General features: G+C 45.4%; 3 protein-coding genes across 5 annotated transcripts in view; 1 reads left to right on the top strand and 2 right to left on the bottom strand.

Annotated features, from left to right (window-relative positions):
- Positions 1 to 79: 79 nt before the first annotated feature.
- On the bottom strand, positions 80 to 3,501 carry MYOD1 (myogenic differentiation 1). The gene is made up of 3 exons (XM_023929069.2): positions 2,947 to 3,501; positions 1,399 to 1,477; positions 80 to 837 (listed from the first exon to the last, which is right to left on the bottom strand). The coding sequence occupies exons 1-3, from the start codon at positions 3,499 to 3,501 to the stop codon at positions 587 to 589; spliced, it is 885 nt and encodes a 294-aa protein (XP_023784837.1). The 3' UTR covers positions 80 to 586.
- Positions 3,482 to 18,298, top strand: part of LOC111930812 (uncharacterized) — a 24,835-nt gene continuing 10,018 nt past the window's right edge. The window contains exons 1-6 of one of the 3 annotated variants that reach the window (XM_086895343.1): positions 3,482 to 3,630; positions 3,944 to 4,081; positions 5,059 to 5,204; positions 5,388 to 5,479; positions 7,082 to 7,174; positions 7,353 to 7,501. In XM_086895343.1, the coding sequence (XP_086751469.1) occupies positions 3,482 to 3,630; positions 3,944 to 4,081; positions 5,059 to 5,204; positions 5,388 to 5,461 (507 nt within the window). In that variant the 3' untranslated portion in view covers positions 5,462 to 5,479; positions 7,082 to 7,174; positions 7,353 to 7,501. Of the gene's footprint in view, positions 3,631 to 3,943; positions 4,082 to 5,058; positions 5,480 to 7,081; positions 7,175 to 7,352; positions 7,502 to 18,298 lie in introns of all 3 variants that reach the window. The other 2 variants (XM_086895344.1, XM_086895342.1) reach the window with 2 other exon arrangements.
- On the bottom strand, positions 8,139 to 16,517 carry LOC111930811 (uncharacterized). The gene is made up of 3 exons (XM_023929070.2): positions 14,246 to 16,517; positions 11,362 to 11,508; positions 8,139 to 10,111 (listed from the first exon to the last, which is right to left on the bottom strand). The coding sequence occupies exons 1-3, from the start codon at positions 14,675 to 14,677 to the stop codon at positions 9,593 to 9,595; spliced, it is 1,098 nt and encodes a 365-aa protein (XP_023784838.2). The 5' UTR covers positions 14,678 to 16,517; the 3' UTR covers positions 8,139 to 9,592.

Raw genomic sequence — 18,298 nt, 5'->3', positions numbered from 1 at the left:
AACCACATCATATAAATATATAAAGTTAAAAGTTTAACACAACAAACCAAGCAATATTAAATATTTTAATTTTTTCCCCTTTTTGTTTTAGGTTTTGGTTTTTTTTTCAAATTTATTTATTTTTCTCTTTTTTACCAGGTTTTTTTTTTTTTTTCTTTTTTTTGGAAAGCAACTCTTATTTACAATTATACAAAAGTTTTATAAAAAATGGTCCACAACCTTACTTTGGCCAGAACAGGAGTAATAGGAAGGATCTATCATGCCACTACTGCTGTAGATTTCTATTTTCCTCCACTTTCAAGAGCCAACTTCCTATTCCCCACAGCCTAGATTAAACATTGGCCGTTTCATGGTATACAATTTTATCTGTAGACATATTAAATAACTTTAGTTTAACAACCAATAAATAACTATGTGTACTTCAAAGTGATACAGGTTTGCAAAGTTATATAGTTGAAGGAATTTTCAGTGATATTTTAAAACTGGAACAATAAGTCTTAAGAAGTCTTCTCAACCTTACAAGGCAGGTATTGAGCGAGGCCAAACGGAGCAAATTGTTTTTGGTGCAGTCCAGCTGGAGGGGTCCTTATAGCACTTGGTAGATGGGGTTGCTGCTGCTGTTATCCTGGGGAAGTGGGGTGCAGTTGGTGGGGGAAGGAATTTGGGCTCCACTATCACTCAGACTCACTCCTTCTGTAGGGGAACAGGGACTCCCTTCAGCAACAGTTTCCACTGAAGGCAGTATGGGGCATGTGGAATTATCTGTGGAAATCCTCTCTACAATGCTTGAGAGGCAATCAAGACTGGAAACAACAGAACTCTTCCCATGCTTTGCATCTAAAAAACAGACAAAAAGGCACTCAGATTATCCAGTGGATAGTACAGTTTAGATTAGATCAGATTATCAGTGGGCAGTACATATTTATGAGCATGTGAAGACACAGAGAAAATGAATATTGGTGAAGGACACCAATTATCAGAAAACGGATTGTAATTTCAAAATGGAAAAGAAGCCCTGCTCTGGGGACAGGGAGGAGCCAAGGCTTCACTGAGTTCATAGAAAGGGAAGAGCAGATTTGAAATCAATCATAAATTACTCCAATTTGCATCAATGATAGAGTAAGAAGACTTAATGTAGAATATGGTTAAATGCTGAAATTAGTTGCAGAGAATAACATAACATCCAACTGTTAGATTTTCAAAATAGGAAATGCAGCTGTAACACATCCCTGTATTTGCAAATACACCTAGAGGAAATCCAGTGCCTCTACCAGCAGCAATGGCTTGCTGTCTGGAAAGGTAGGTCCTCTCTCAACCCAGCTGGGCATGGAGCAGGCACAGGAAAGCTGCTGCACTGCCTGCCTCTGTCTCGGTGCCTCTGTTAGGGCACATACTCACCATTTGGGGACTCTGTGTAGTAGCTGCTGTCATAGCTGTTCCTTCTGCGAGAGCTGCAAGGAGGCCCGCTGTACTCCATCTGGGAAGGAGAGAAATCCGAGTGAGGTCAGACTCTTACCCAAATCCCAGAAACCATCTAAGTTTGTATTTCAGACTCTGGTCTGTGCCGTCATTCCAGTCCTGGCTGAAATGCCATCAAGTTGTAGATTCTTTGAGTAAGGAAGAACATGACTTGGCTAGAAGAGGATCCACCCCAAAATATTTTATTTGGCACAGCTGTACCACAGGAAAGTTACCACCATCCATTGGATGCTGCAGCTTTACAGGTAAGATGAGGGTTTCCAGCATTCTGATCAGATACAGCCCTTCATGTATCTTTAGTTTATAACATGGAGACTGAAAGGGGAATTATGTCTTTTTAATTTAGGTTTTGAAGATTTTTCTAAACATAAATTCCTCTTTAAAAGCCTCTGTCTACCTTGTCTCTTTGTATTTCCTTCAGTTTCTCTTCCCATTTCCATTTCGTATAGAAAATGCTCTAGAAGATTGACTAATATACTTTATTTCCAATATTTTAATCCACAATGAAATTCCTCTGTTAAAAGAGGCTGTATCCTAAAGAGGAATTGTTCATTTAAACCTCTCCAATCTGTTAAGTATCTCATAATTGCAGATACTCAACTCAGTAATTATTATCCCCACCAGAGCACAGAAAGTAATCTCTGGTCTGAAAGTGCAGTTCACGGCCTATCCAGAGAGGTGTCCTGGACTCTGGTCACCACATCCCAGCAGCCCCGAGTCAGACCAGAGACTGAACCTACAGCCCTAGCCAAAAGGTGTGGGGATGAGACACCCATTGGCACCCACCCTTCTTCTCCCATGCCCATAATGTACAAACAGGACTGAAAGCCTGGATTCTTCTTCCTATTGCTTGTAAATATCTGTGGAGGGGATGAAGTAAGTGAGAAGAGAAAAGGAGAATCTTTTTCTTAAGGATCAAGAAAAACACTTCTTGTTGCTTAGACCCTCCCCCCATCATGATGAATGTCAGAAAACAAAACCCAGACTCTTAGCAAGAGAATAGTTACTTAGAGAGTAGTTATTCTGTGTAACTACCATGTCGTAGGGGGTCCTTGCTCTCTGCTGTCCTTAGAGGATTCAAAGGAGACAGAAATAGGGATACCTCAGGAGCTATGGGAGCACCCGCAATGCCTCCAGGTGCCCATTCTAGGCAGCTTCCCAAAGTCCTCCCCCAGCAGCTTTGTCCTGTCTCCTCCAGGACATGGGGAACCTGCCTAAACTTCTTACCCCAGGGAACAAAGTGTGTAAGAGATTCTTCTTCTTTCCCCAAGATCCTGTCAGGCGGGAACCCCACCTCCCTTTGCTGCGGGTGCTCAAGGCACGAGAAAGGACTTTGTCTTATGCCTGGGGAGGTACAGAAGGCAGCTGCTACAGGAAGGGCAGGAAGAGGTGACCTGCCCTGCTCAGGTTGGGACCGACAGCGTCCAGGGCACCTTGGTGGCGGGGAGTCCTCCCTGGGGCACTCACCATGCCGTCGGAGCAGTTGGAGCGGGGGCTGGAAGCGTCCGATTCCCCGCTGTAGTGCTCCAGCACCGGGTAATAAGCATCCTCCTGCTCCCGCAGCAGGGCCTGCAGGCTCTCGATGTAGCGGATGGCGTTGCGCAGGATCTCCACCTTGGGCAGGCGCTGGTTGGGGTTGGTGGAGGTGCAGCGCTTGAGGGTCTCGAAGGCCTCGTTGACCTTGCTGAGCCGCCGGCGCTCCCTCATGGTGGCGGCCTTACGGCGGTCGGCGTTGGTGGTCTTCCTCTTGCACGCCTTGCAGGCCCACAGCAGGCAGCGGCCAGCCTGGTGGTGCCCGCTGGGCGCCCGGACGTGCTCCTCCTCGTGCCCGTGGTGGTGCCCGTGGTGGTGCGGGTGCTCGTCGGGCTTCAGCAGACCCCCGACGTGCACCAGCCGGGGGTCCAGGTCCTCGAAGAAGTGCATGTCCGACGTGTTGAAGCACGGGTCATCGTAGAAGTCATCGGCCGCTGCGAAGGAGCAGAGGGAGCCCTCCGTCATCTCCATGGGGCCCAGTAAGTCCATGGGGGCGGCAGAGGAGGCGGCGGCTGGGCCGGAGGGGACAGCGAGGGGCTCGGAACGGAGGGGCCTTCGACCGGGCTGCTGTGCGGCCGGGCGGGTGTGCGGAGCCGAGACCCCCGCAGCCTCTCCCAGGTGAGGCCACCAGCGCTGGCTGCTGCCCCGACCCCTCCCCAGCCGCGCCGGTCTGGCAGCGCCACTCGGGGCCGTATTTATGGGCGAGCCCCCCGGCGCGGCGGGTCGGGATGGGGCGGGTCGGGGGGCGCGGCCGGGCGGGTCGGGGGCCGGGGCGGCGGGGGGAGCCGCGGTGTCCCGCTGGGGCAGCGGCAGCCCTGGCGCTCGGATGCGCGCAGGGCTACATTTCCCCCGTTTTTTGTTTGGTTTTTTTTTTGTTTGTTTGTTTGGTTTTGGTTTTGGTTTTTTTGTTTTTTTCTCCCTCTCTCCGCAGCCCGCCCTGCTGCCGCGCCAGCGAGAGCAGCCACCCCGATGCCCAGAGGTGCCGGGTGCCGCCGGCCGCTTGCCCGGGGAACAGCGGCGACGGCTCCCCTGGTTCCTCACAGGGAAGAAGCACCCAGCCCCTGGACAGGTCTGTCCGCGGCCCTGCGGCCACACGGGAAATTACCGCGGGGGCCTTCGTGGGGGCGGGCGGCTCCAGGGGACACCGCGGGCAGGCGGGACTGTGTGGGACGGCGGGGAAGCGGGACAGGGGGAGAGCCGGGAGGTGCGGGGCAGAGGGACAGGAGGAGAGCCGGGAGGTGCGGGGCAGAGGGACAGGGGGAGAGCCGGGAGGTGCGGGGCAGAGGGACAGGGGGAGAGCCGGGAGGTGCGGGGCAGAGGGACAGGCGGAGGGAGAGCCGGGAGGTGCGGGGCAGAGGGACAGGGGGAGAGCCGGGAGGTGCGGGGCAGAGGGGACAGGGGGAGGCAGAGCCGGGAGGTGCGGGGCAGAGGGACAGGTGGAGGGAGAGCCGGGAGGTGCGGGGCAGAGGGGACAGGCGGAGGGAGAGCCGGGAGGTGCGGGGCAGAGGGACAGGCGGAGGGAGAGCCGGGAGGTGCGGGGCAGAGGGGACAGGGGGAGGCAGAGCCGGGAGGTGCGGGGCAGAGGGACAGGTGGAGGGAGAGCCGGGAGGTGCGGGGCAGAGGGGACAGGTGGAGGGAGATAGGGAGGTGCGGGGCAGAGGGACAGGTGGAGGGAGAGCCGGGAGGTGCGGGGCAGAGGGGACAGGTGGAGGGAGATAGGGAGGTGCGGGGCAGAGGGGACAGGTGGAGGGAGATAGGGAGGTGCGGGGCAGACGGACAGGTGGAGGGAGATAGGGAGGTGCGGGGCAGAGGGACAGGTGGAGGGAGATAGGGAGGTGCGGGGCAGAGGGACAGGTGGAGGGAGATAGGGAGGTGCGGGGCAGAGGGACAGGTGGAGGGAGATAGGGAGGTGCGGGGCAGAGGGACGGGCAGGTGGCGGCCACCCGGTGGCGCTGCGGGCCTGTCCCAGCGGGAAGCGCCGCCGTGTGCCGGCCTTCCTTCCCTCGGGAATCCCCGCCAACGCTGGCATTCCGGGTTCCTCTTCAGCTCTGTTCACCTTCGCTCGGAAACCTTTGTAGAGATGGATCTCACTCCGTGCCGTGGCGTTTTGCTGCAGTTGGATGGCTCGCGCGATAAGGATTTGTTTCCAGCAGTGGGAGAGTTTGGAGCACGGGGAAATGGGATGGGTTTTGGTAACGTCTCTCAAGGGTGCCAGAGTTTTTACTTTGGTTTTTTGAGTATCATTTGAGATGAGAAATTAGATTCTTCTCAGAGGAATTCAGTAATTCAACTGTGTGGTTTCACTGACTTAATGATTAAAATACTAGTGCATATATTTAATGTCCCACAAGCTAAAATTAATTTCTGTCCTGCAGTTATAAACGTTGGCAAAATTTCAGCTCATTCAAAATCAGCAGCAAAGCTCTGTCTTCAGTGGGACAAGGGGTGACTGAGAGAATCTCAAAAGGTAAAAAACATCCATCAATGATCAATCCCCAGTTCCTGTGCCTGTGATTTCTCCAGTGTCATGATGATGGCTTCTTTTGTTGTTACATGATTTGTTTTTTTGGCAAAAATTCCTAATCTGCAGTCTTCATTTTCTACTTACCTAAATAGCTTTGAGTACAGACCAAGATAAGAACTGTAAGTCACATCTGTCAGTATCTCTAAAAGATAAAAGTTTTATTTAAAGATAAAACGATATGTTTGGACTCTATAGAAATTCATTCTTTCACTGTACCCGATGCTGAAAAGCAACATGTCCCAAGGAGGGAGATCAGCTACTGACCACTCCTGCACATTTAGAAATGTATCTCCCAGCTGTTTCTGAGAGGCAGAGTGGCAAATTTGTGGAGACAATTCAATGTTATTACAGACGTTCTTTGAACCAGAAGGAATAATGATAGTTGGTTTTAAATCTTTATTGAACAGCTAACAAAATAAAAATAATTTGTATTCAAAAGAGTGCAAGGTATACAATAATGTAAAATACGTTTAAGTGAGAAAGGGTTTTATGCTGTTTATGCTTTTTTTATCACTGAACATGTGAAATGGGCTTGGGCTGAGTGTGACTCACTCAAGACACTTAAACTTTCTACAGACCATTGGCTTAAGTTTTGGAAAAAGGTAATTTTAGCTAATATTTAGTCAGTATTGTAGCCTATTCTGTCTCTGTGTGTTTCTGGCTTATACATGACCCCAGGAAAAGACACATAGGGACTTGAGTGTGAGTAGAGGTTACCTTGGGCAAAGTGGTAACAAACAGTGGGGCTTGCACTGGCTCACTACTGGGAGCTGGCCAACAATTGTCCATGAATGTGGGTGCAAGTGCATGAATTCCTCCAAGTGGAAAGGTCGGGAAAATGCTGTGACCACACAGTGAATTCCACACAGTGATCTTCCAGTGACAGTGCCCTCAAGGATACCTTCCTTTGGGTTTGGACATGCCGATCTCCAGACCTCTCATCCAATCCTGACAATTCTGATTCTTTGATTCCCTGTGTCCTGGTTAGTCACACCAGGACACCCTGCTGCTGCCACTGCTAACATCCACTTTCCAGTGTGATTCCCAAAAATAGGTTTGTCCAGAAAGATGTTTCCATGTACAGTGAGGCCTGAAAACGCATCCTTGCAAAGAACAAACCTTGAGATGCTCTTCTTGGTTTTGTGTGGCCACAGTGGAGAGGATAAAGGACAGAACAATCTCCACTTTGAGACTTTTATGTGCGTTCCTCACTTCAAGAGCAGGCAAACATAGGTAGTGCTTATGGCAAGCATTTACAAGGATTCCATTGTTAAACCTCTTTAGAAGCCTCTGGGCCTGTAACTCATGACTTCAGTAAAGATTAGGTCTCTCCTGAGCTTCCAGTTTGGCTGCTATGTTTAGGGTACTGGTGCTGCACTAGCTATTAAGAGATGTCCCAGATTTGGATTGTTTGGGCACTGCTTTGGAAGTATAGATACAGAGAGTGTAGATCAACAAGCATTCAGCAGAGAAAGAGAATTTGCAATGTTTCTATAAGAGCTGTTGCCCTTAATCTATTTTACATTTGTCTTTGATATTTTTCAGGATGGGATTGAAAAGGAAGCTGGGAAGGCAGAAGCAGATTGTACTTCCTATGTTGAGAAACATGGATAGACTCAACCTATACACAACTGACAGGTATTGTTAAATCTGAGATCATATTCACAAGCATATGTGCCCTCTCAGCAGAAGCAGCATGAGGACAAGAAGAGTTTATTATCTACAGTAACTGATTGATTCCTCTTTTTCAGAGGATAGAGGCTGAGGAAACAGCTGGTTGCGAGTTTATCTGAAATTAACAGAATTGTCTTTTCAGGCAGAGGGCCCAGAATATGTTCTGGCAAAGGAAAAGGGAGAGAAAAATACTCAAATTCTTAGAGTGTGTGGATACATTTGGTTAGAAGATGAATGTGAAAAGTCTTGAGAAACAGACATGGCACTACTTCATGGAAAAATAAGAGACAAGTAAGTCTTGCTCTCAAAATTTTAGAAGTTGGGTTGTTATGTTGGACTTCGTTTAAGGTAAAAGTTTAAGTGCTGCAAACCCTGGAGGAGGCTGTAACTACGTTTCAGAAGGTCATCAGCTTTTACAAGTAGGTCAAACATTACTAGTAGTGTATGAAGTAGAAAACTAATACAACACTAGTTTAAAATTCAATTAGTAGCTTTGCTCTGCTCCAACTTAGTGGGCTGTATTTTAATACCGAGAGGGACAGATTCCATTGCTCTTATTCATGTTGAGTTGCAGTCAGTGGAACTAATTGTTGAATAAGGTATGCTCAGCATGAGGATGGGTGATGGAATCTAGCCCAGATGGAAATATCTTTTAAACTCCTTCTTTATTACAGAGCAGCAATCTCAACACAGGCAAATCTAGCATGATTCTGAAAGTGCTTTGAGCCGTTCCTTTGGCACATGGCAGTATTTTTATAGATGAATGCAAAGGTTGTTTTAAAGTAGTTGTGTTCCCCATCCCCACCCCAAAGCTGAACCACATTCACAGAAAAGATTGGGGAAGCATCTGCATTGTAATTTTCTGTCCCATGTTACACCACCAACAGAAGGTGGGCTTTGCAGAAATTGCTACTCAACTGCAGCTGGATCAGAGTTTATGAAAAATGTTTTATTGTGCAGTGCTTTTATAGTAATGCAGTTTTCTGGCATTTATTTTCACTCTGTCATACTCTTCCATCATGCAAAACTTCCTTAAATGTAGAAATATATTGGCACATTTACATATGCAAAATCTCTTGGAGAAGAATACCAGCATGCCTGAATTGAGGTGTGGTGGTGAATTGAGGAATGCACTGCAGATGAAGTCATGGAACTGAATTTATTTTCAAGCAAAACAGGAGTATCAGCTAAAGTATTACATGAAAGTGTGAGGCAATCTTCCAATGAATCAAGCCCCAACTGCATAAAAGATGTATATATGACAAAAAATCCCTAACTGCAGACAGCTGATCTGGCCAGTTGCTCTTCTTAGGTGACCTTGGGAGCCAGGGTACAGAATGAGGCACTCTGGTAGGACACTAATGAGAGGAATTTGGACAATTCTGCCCTTGAACCAAGTTGGTTAACACTGCCCTAATTGAAAGACAAAACTAATGAGTAGCCATTCTCTCTGATGCAATTCTATTTAAGTGTGCTGTTTTTTCACTAGGATCTCATGCCCCTGCTTGGGACCAAATAGGGAATATAAGAAATAGCAGGAGTGCCACAGTAACCTTTAGTGAGCTAGTTGAGATTGGGCTCTATATCATAGTTAAAGTAATCATCCTATGTTAAGTCTGGGCACAGTCCTATAGCTACTGTCTTTGGTGACACAAAATATTCCCTAGAACCTCTAAAATTCTCACCTAATGAGAAGTCCTAATTTCTCTCTCATGTGCTTTCTGAGGATGAGAAAAGCCAACAACTAGGCAATAACTATAGATAAATCAACACATTTTCTTATTCCCACTGTTGAGGAAATGTTTGCACCCTTCATCCTGAAGAAATATACTACTTGAAATAGCTGATCATAAATGCATTAGACTACTTATTTAAATTGCTACTAAGATAGAAATATAAGACAAAAAACCTTTTTTTTTAAAGTCTTTTTAAAAAGTTCATTATGTTACTACACTTGCTAGTAGTAATATAAAGTATTCAGAAATATAAAACTAAATATTTGGATTTTCTGTCATGTAAAAGTTTCCTTGGCACTAAAGGTGCAGCAGTTTCTTTTTTATTTATTTTAATAAAAATTATATATATTCTTAAAATGATTTGCACTAACTAATCCCAGTAATCATTTAAGAGAGAAGTAGCTTAAGAACTTTTGGCTTCTAGGAAGAATTGCATGGATAAATGTGAAAATCTAGCTGGCAAACCTTGCTATCATTTAAAGCAAACAGTGGTACTGGCTAGATTTTGAGCTGTGACTCAGCAGAGGATGAGGGGATGGGGTGTAAAGCAGCAGGAGTTACAGAGCATTGTGTCTCCTGAGTTCTGGTCCCAGCTCCACCCTTGGGACAGGTTTGCCTGAGGAGCTGCCCCTAAGCTGCAGGAGCCTCAGCACTTAAGGCCCTCCCTGCCCTGCTTCACCTTTGCTCCTGTGCCATCATTGCACTGTGGCAGCATCGTGGTGCAGTGTATGGTTGCATATATTGGCCCTATGCCATTTCTGTGCTGGGAGCATTCTCTCTGGGGTCGCTTCAGACCTTCTGAAGCTCCTGTGCACTGCTGGAGAGGCGGGCAGGGGCTGCAGTGATCAGTGTGATCACTAGACTCTGGCTCTATGCTGGTCCTGAACTCTTTCTGCAGCCGGTCCATAAAGTAATCCCCAAGACTATTTCTGCCATCCTGGGAACAGTCAAGCCTGCGAGCATTGGTCAGCAGATCTCCCATCAGCTTGATCTTCCGGATTTTGGGCCCAATGAATTGTTTCTTGATAGTGCTTGCGCTATGAGGGTCTGCATTTTCAACACTCAGGGCATAAAGCTCTTCAAAATACCGTAGCATAGTTTTCCATTGTACCATTGCTAGTTCCAGGGCTTTCATCAGACCAACTGCATAATCACAGTTTGGTTTCTGAAAACAAAAACAGAATTGCATTTACTCAAAAGAACAGCTCATGTATCTGTATTCATCAATGGATTCCTGCAACTTAACCTGGTGTTCTTAACAAGTTGTACTAGGATTTTGCAACAACTGCTTCTAGTTTTAAGCATCTATTGCTTTTTTTCAGGCTGTAAATACAAATGGCAGAACCCAAGCACCTCTTCAAGGAACAGATTTACATAGCAGCAGCTATGCCCAAAGAGGATTCTTACACCAGGAAATCCTATCACAGAATGATTTGGGTTGGAAGGGACCTTAAAATCATCTTGTCCTAACCCTCTGCCATATTCCACTAGACCAGGCTGCTCAAAGGCCCATCCAACCTGGCCTTGAACGCTCCCAGGAATGGGGCATCCTCTACTACCCTGGACAATTTTTCCTAGTCTCACTACCCTCATAGTAAAGAGGGGCTTCCTAATATCTAGCCTAAATCTGCCCTCCTTCATTTAAAAATCGATATCCCTCATTCTAACACTGCATTCCCTGACAAAGCATCCCTCTCCCTCTTTCCTGTAGAACCCCTTTAAGTACTGGAAGTCCTAAGTTCCTCCTTGATGCAAACTGGGTATTACGAAAGATTTTTACAATAGCATTTTTACTTTCTGCAGCTTAAAAACTGCTATGATGGACCAAAGAGGAGCATTCTGTATTAACTAATTTTGTACAGGAGATTCAGCCCCTTGGTCTTAAACAAATGAGGTGGGTTATTTTTTTCCTGAGAACTTTTGAGTTCTTCCTTTGTACCTGTGCAAGCCCAAGTTAGATCTTAGTTCAAATTCTGTCATGAGCTGTGCTTTAGGAAATCAACTACTGCCCCAAGCTGGATGGTTCTCCTTCCTTACCACTCTTCTTAGGTGCTAGTTATGTCTAAGCTTCCACTTAGTTCAGTGTGAAGGAGACAAGTGGGCTCTTTCAGCACAATTTAAGAAGTCATAATCCATTACAGCATACTGGAAATAGCAGTGTCCAGCTGAGTAAAAGGAAAGGGGAATACTGTCCATATTCTTTTGGGCTGGAAAGCAACCCCATAGAGTTAGGACTGCATGTCTGACAGTTTCTAGGCATCACAATCAAGAACAAAACCGTGTACACAAGTATGCCAGATAAATTGTATCTGTAAATCTAATAGTGGGTGAATGCAGGGATCTGAAGTACCAACAATATAATTCAGTAAGTTAAATGGATCTCAGCTGCTTGAAAACTTGTTGACTACTACGCACCTGGATGGTTTTAGAGCAGTAATGGCCTCCTCTTTCTTGCTGATACTTCATCAACGCCTCCGCGGCTTTTCTCTCTTCCAGAGCTTGATGCAGGAAGAACTTTGAAATATTTGGTAGAGCCACATGTGACTGATCAAAATATTCACCCTAAGCACACAAAACAGGAGGGTTAAGATTTCCCGGAGATGGGACTCACCTGCAGCAGAACGTGGCTTTAACAGAACTTGCGAGACCTTTCCAATAGAAGGTGTTCTGTTCACAAAGAACGATCACTTTGGAGATCTTGATCTAATTTCTACAATAAATTGCGTAGTTACAGTATGACATGAAAAATCTATACTTCTACTAGAACTCCTTCTGTTCTTTAACATTGGTCAGTCAGTGGTAGTACTGATGTTACTCTTGCAGTAGCAGTTAAGAGATCTTCAGAATATTTTGAGTGGTTAGCATGTGTGTGTTTTGTAATTGTGGAGGGTTTTTGTTTTGTTTTTTAAATGTTTTTTTAATGTTTTTAAATGTTTCCCAGAACAGGGAACATAAAATTTATCCCTGCAGGCCTGCATTCCAGTCAAAAGTTAGCTTTCAAAGGTATGAGAAAGATGAAGCAAATACCAAAAAGAGAACAAACACAACTTCACATCTGTTTATCAGCTTTATTATAGACAATGGTATTCCAAAATAATGGATACTGCTACTGAACTATACACCTTCAATATTAGATGTAGCTCATGGCTGGGAAGGCCTGTCAGGAAGAACATAAATCTGTTGGAGCGAGTCCAAACAAGGGACACAAAGTTATCAGAGGGATGGAGCACCTCTCTTATGAGGAAAGGCTGAGAGAACTGGGTTTGTTCAGCCTGGAAAAGAAAAGACACCTAACTGTGTCCTTCCAGTACCTGAAGGGAACCTACAAGAAAGATGGACAGGGACTTTTTCAAGAGCATGCAGTGGTAGGACAAGGGGAAATGGCTTAAAACTCAAAGAGTGTGTTTGGATTAGGTATTTGGAAAATACTCTTTACTGTAAGAGGGTGGTGAGACACCAGAACAGGTTGTCCAAAGAAGCTGTGGATGCCCCACCCTGAAAGTTTTTAAAGCCAGGCTGGCTATGAGCAGCCTGGTCTTGAAAAAGGTGTCCCTGCACATGGCAGGGGGTTTGGAACCTGATGATTTTGAAGGTCCTTTCCAACCCAGGCCATTCTATAATTTCAGAAGTATTACAAGCCTAAATCCTCTGCAGGCCTTGTTCTGTTCTGTATGGGAAAGTAACAACTTAAACCACTGCCATATTTAACCATGCTAACAGATCTAATAACTTTTATATTTAGAATATTTTATCCATGGTACTGCTGTCCCATAAAGACAATGTCTTAGAGACAGGAAGCAAAGGAGAGCCAACGGGTTAGACTGGTTTGAACACTGCTCTGATGTCAAAAAGAATGAGAGGCACCAGATGGGACTATGCCAAGAACCAAACTGAGGGAGCTACAGCATCCTCATCTGCTGCTGCCCTGACCATGTGTTTGCAACACAGCACAGCTTCTGTCTCTTGGACATGCACCAGAGTACACATAACTTCATATCGAGCTGTTGGCTTGTAGCCTGCCCAGGAGGGACAAACAACAAGTGTTTGTGCATTTCCTAAGTTCTGCTTCTGATTGTCTTTCCTGCTTTCCTCTATTCCCCTGCTTAAACAGGAAATACTTTCATTTCACCTATATTGCTCTGCTCAGAAAGAAAATGAAGACATGTCAAACACACAAGTTTATGTTTTTCTCTTACAGTTTAAGGAGCATCTTGGGATAACGCAAACTTGTGATACACATACACACATGCGACCATAAACCATTGAAGAGAAAACACATACTGGATTGCTTTATTTGCAGAATCCTTTTCCTCGAGTCACTCATTCCTGTTTCTGCTGACAGCACAGCCAAGGTTGAGTGTTTTATAATGAGTTCCTCAGTGCAAGTGTGTGGCAGAACTTCAAGTGGAGCCCAAGTTAACACATGTACTTAATTGTTAAGGTAAATATTTTATGTCAATCTTTCACTATTTAGGATGTTCACATTTTTAGGTTTGATTTATCCACAGTCAATTTCTGAGTTTTCTCCATCCCATCCAGCTGCCAATTGCTGCAACTTTTTTCTTCCACAGGTTTAGCAGGTTTTACTGCATACTTAAATTTTCATTGAACGAAACTGACACCAAACTCAGTTGAAGGATCTTGGGGATATGCTGCATATAGTTTGTGTTGCTTCCCAGTGGATGCTCGGCATCAAAAGGTATGGCATTGATAATTTTAATCTTTAATTTTAACGTCTCTGTTAAGTTATATCTTTGCCTTAACATTTGATATGTAGCCAGATGCAGTTTGGCATGAATTTGACATGGTATCAGTGACACCTTTTATAATTTCATGTCCAAAATTCATGCCTGTAGAGCAAGAAACCCTAAGCCATCTGCGACGTTCAGACTATAGTTAACCACACGCAATTATTCAGCATAGTTTGGGGAAAAACCCACTCAAGCGTTATACTCCAAAGCTGTTAGCATTCCCTGTTCCTGTCCCTTTTCCCCAGGCCAAAGATCCTCTGTGAATTACCCAAAACACACGCTCGTTTCGTAGCCCGCGTGTTACGGACCTTCCTCGTTGTTTCCGTGGCCGTGCGGGCGCAGCGGCCGCGGCGCGGCTCTGGCAGGAGCGGCAGAGAGAGAGAGAGACAGAGAGGAGAGAGAGAGCCTCCAAAGCCCCTGGGCGCCGCTGTGCCGTCCCTGCCCGACTCTAAACCCTCCACAGCCTGCACCTCCTTTCCCCTCCGCCGGCGGCTGCCGGCGCAGGGCGGTGGGGGCACAGGCCGTGCCCTCTCGAGGCCGTGCCTTACCAGCGCCTGCAGGCAGTAGTGCAGCTCCAGCTGGGCGCCGGTGACGCCGCAGAGCGCCTCCTCCACGGCGGGCGGGAAGCCGTGGCGGACGCGGCTGGCGGGCAGCGGGCGGTGCGCGGGGCAGGCGGGCAGCGTCACCCGGGGCCGCTTGGAGCGCGGCTCGGCCATGGCCGGCGCCGCCATGGGGCCGCCGCGCCGCCGCCGCGCCGCCTGATATAGCCCGGCACCTGGGACACACCTTGCGCGCTGCCGCCCGCCCTCCGAGGGAGGAGGAGGAGGAGGAGGAGGAGGATGTGGGTGTGCGTGCGGATGCGGGGGGGCCGGCGGGGACAGACATGGCGTGCGTGGCCCTGGGCAGGCGCGGCGGGAGCGGGGAGAGCTCCGGCCATCGGCGGGTGCCGGCAAACATCCCAAAGAGTGAATGACTGACATAAAGGATTTACCTTAACACTTACGTAGATGTGTTAACTTGGGCTCCACTTAAGTTACTGCACACTTGTGCTGAAGAAGTGGTTATGAAACAGTGAATCTTGGCAATGAATGACTTGAGGAAAAGGATTCTGCAACGAGCGTTCTTAATAAAACGCTCCAGTATGTGCTTTCTCTTCAGTGATCCCTGATTACACGTGTATATGTGTAACAGGTTTGGGGTATCCCAAGATGGTCCTACAAACGTTAGAGAAAAACATAAACTTGTGTGTTTGACATGTCTTCATTTTCTTTCTGAACAGAGCAATACAGGTGAAATGAAAATATTTCCTGTTTAAGCAGGGGAATAGAGGAAAGCAGGAAAGACAATCAGAAGCAGAACTTAGGAAATGCACAAACACTTGTTGTTTGTCCCTCCTGGGCAGGCTACAAGCCAACAGCTCGATATGAAGTTATGTGTACTCTGGTGCATGTCCAAGAGACAGAAGCTGTGCTGTGTTGCAAACACATGGTCAGGGCAGCAGCAGATGAGGATGCTGTAGCTCCCTCAGTTTGGTTCTTGGCATAGTCCCATCTGGTGCCTCTCATTCTTTTTGACATCAGAGCAGTGTTCAAACCAGTCTAACCCGTTGGCTCTCCTTTGCTTCCTGTCTCTAATACATTGTCTTTATGGGACAGCAGTACCATGGATGAAACTCTTCTAATGTAGGAGCTGAGCCCTTTTCCAGGTAGTCACATTCAGTACCTCCTGTTCCAGCAGCAGCGTCTGAGAGTATGGCCAGGCTGGCTGAGGCTGGAGTGGCTGGTGAGAACATGCAGGCAGAGGCAATCCTGAGAGGGAAAATTTAGCAGTGTGTGTATATGTCTTGGCTACAGGGTAAATTATTTAGGTTTTTTTGGTTTGGTGCTAAAAATGTTGGTGTTGAACTGGTCCTACCTATGTTTGTTAAACTCTCTTCAGTATTTTAGTAACCAGTAATCCCCAACTTGTACAGTAACTTCAAAATACACACTACTGATTTTTTTAAGTGTTTTACCACAGTTGAATGGAGCTTGGCATTTCTTGTGCATTTCTTTAACAGATTCAGAGCAGTGGAGTGGAAATACGAGTAATCTCAACACCCTTCAAAATCAATAATTTTCTGTTCAGTGACTTTGTTTAGTAAGCTCAGTGTTATGTGCTGTTTTGGAGAATATTTTTCTCAGATCACTCCCCCACCAACCCAGGATGCTAAGGGCAGAATTGTTTTCCGTTGCCTGTTTTAATTGTTATTGGTTCTGACTGCCTAGAGCCCAGCATGCATCATCTGAGAGAAGTCACGTAGAGATGTGAGGACATTCCTCATGAAAAACTTAAATAATTCTTGTTCGGTGCCTCCATCTCATATGTTATTTAGCCCTCTTTGTTTGCTCTAATGATCCATTTTTTAGTTCTGATTCTTCATGTTTTAGTAAATTAGAAGTTTAACTTAAAAAAATCAAACAGCATTTAAGCATTTGGGTAAAATTTCATGTGATTAAGTATAACTAATGTTTGCAAAGCTAAAGTAAGTATCCAAAGTCATTAAATCTCAATATATTGACAAGACACTTGAACAACGTACAACCTTATTCTGAAGTTCTCAGTAAGCATCCTCTTCTTCACTGTAGCACTAAGGACTTTTGCTGGAAGGATGTACCTTTATCAAGGAGCTACCTTTTAACTCCTTCCATTCCAACTGTCCTTGTTTTGGCCTGTAAGTAGTTGCTAGTGTCTTATTATTCCAGAATAATCCCTTGGTTCCTGCAGAGGAGGAGGAAGAGAAGCAAGTGTGATGCCTCTGTGTTTGTATGCATTGACATCCCAACCTAAATAAATACTTGATGATCTCCTTTCTTTGGCCAATCTGAATAATTTGAAGTATGAAATGGCAATAGAAAGCAATTGAGCCAGTCCCCATGGAAAAGTTTGCAGTTGTATTTTATTAATTGGGCATTTATTGCAATAATTTTTGAGCATATCAGCTCATGGAGGCTTGTCTCTGCATTAGTGAACTTTGGAGTCTTGGAAGGCAATATTAAGTTATCCCATTTCAGGGATGGATACCTAAGAGACAAGGGCAGTTCTTAAGGCCATCTGTGATGCTGGAGCTGATCTGAAAACTGACCCTAAAATTCTTTATACTTACTCCATGTGTTCCTTTTATGAGAACACCATTCAGTTTACTTTGCTTTGTGCTTCATGGAACTAAAGGAAATACACACCATTTACACTGTTATCAATTGTATTATGGAAAAATTCCATGACAAATATAGGGATTCTTGCTACATAGCATGAAGAGGTGGTATCACATGCTCTTTGTATCTGGACTGGGGAAGGTATCATCTGCTCCTAAAGCTTGTGACCTCATGAAATGCAGCATTCCAGGGAGCAGGCACTTTGTTCAGTTTCTTAGTTAAAACGTTTCAGCACAGAATATTCTGTGATTCTGTAGGGACCTACAAGGATCATCAAAGGGTCAGTTACAGGCACATAACTTGATAAAAGGTATCTTTTAATTTTTGTAATTTTGCGTGATTTTGGTACAACACATTTTAAAGTGTGTTGAAAGTATATGGCAGAGTGGGAATCCGAACCACCACAGTATGGTGTACAGAACTACAATTAAAATTCCATCAAAATAAGCTCTCTTACACACAAACCCATACCTTCAAAGTAGAGAAGGTCCCCACTCCTTTTCCTTTTTATTCTTTGGCAGAGTGCAGTAGAGAGGATTGTTTATGTCAGTGGGCTCTCAAAATATTCTTTCTCCTGAGCCTACTTAGCAAACATTTAGTTATATCTGGCCATTTTCTACCCTGCTTCTCTCTCATTTAAAGCTACTAGACTCTTTAGGCTGCACTTTGTGATCTGGTGTTAGTATTGTTTATTCTTTCTCTACAGGTAGTAAGAGTTGTGGCTGTTGGTTCTCTCCAGCCACCATCTGTTTGTTTCTTTCTGGCTGTGATGGGTTCTTCATGTGCTTTGCAAATAGTCTATCTAATGCTGACAGACTTTTCTCTCATTCAGTGCCCATCAATACCTATGATAAAAACAGAGGTTTGTCTGAAAAAAAGTAATAAACAAATAAAAGTATGATATGTGTGCTTGTGAATTGGTCTTCTTCATTCATCATTTTGTTTTGTAATTAAGTGAAACCAAAGCTCTCTGGTAGGAAATTAAGAATGATTCATATGAACACCTGTGAATTCACAATTGCTTTTATTGGGCTGGAAGTCCCTTAACCCATTTTTCTTATGCTTTTCTAGTCTCAACAGGTGCTTCATCTCACTATTTTATCCAGTCCCACTCTTTTTTACTTCCTTTATCCATGGAGGAAAAGCCAGCAAGATTGAGTTGTTTTGTTGGTTTTTTTGCACTGTATGACTCATTAAAGTTAAAAAAGAAGCCTGAAATTTGGGATGTTACTACTTAAATAAGCATAGCAAAATAACCTTTTTAAACTGACTTTCAGTAAAAGTGTTCATCGGCAAAACACAAGATGGCTCCGGGGAGACAACAGTGTTGTGACCAGGCTGTGACATGGACATTCTGGAAATTACTTTTTGTCTCTTTGTCACTGAGCAAATGGCAAAGGCTAGCTT

Source organism: Cyanistes caeruleus, chromosome 6 (assembly GCF_971803275.1).
Source record: "Cyanistes caeruleus chromosome 6, bCyaCae1.hap1.1, whole genome shotgun sequence".
In the NCBI taxonomy this organism is placed as follows: Eukaryota; Metazoa; Chordata; class Aves; order Passeriformes; family Paridae; genus Cyanistes; species Cyanistes caeruleus.
Note: the sequence above shows the minus strand (reverse complement) of the source record. Positions and strands in the feature narration are given on the sequence as shown.

Coding starts and splice junctions, on each gene's coding strand:
- MYOD1 (XM_023929069.2), bottom strand. CDS start 3,501: ATGGACTTACTGGGCCCCATGGAGATGACGGAGGGCTCCCTCTGCTCC. Junction 1,478..2,946: donor CCAACTGCTCCGACGGCATG/GTGAGTGCCCCA, acceptor TCTCCTTCCCAG/ATGGAGTACAGCGGGCCTCC. Junction 838..1,398: donor CTACACAGAGTCCCCAAATG/GTGAGTATGTGC, acceptor TCTGTTTTTTAG/ATGCAAAGCATGGGAAGAGT.
- LOC111930811 (XM_023929070.2), bottom strand. CDS start 14,677: ATGTCAGTCATTCACTCTTTGGGATGTTTGCCGGCACCCGCCGATGGC. Junction 11,509..14,245: donor ACTACTGCCTGCAGGCGCTG/GTAAGGCACGGC, acceptor TTGTGTGCTTAG/GGTGAATATTTTGATCAGTC. Junction 10,112..11,361: donor ACTGCTCTAAAACCATCCAG/GTGCGTAGTAGT, acceptor TTTTGTTTTCAG/AAACCAAACTGTGATTATGC.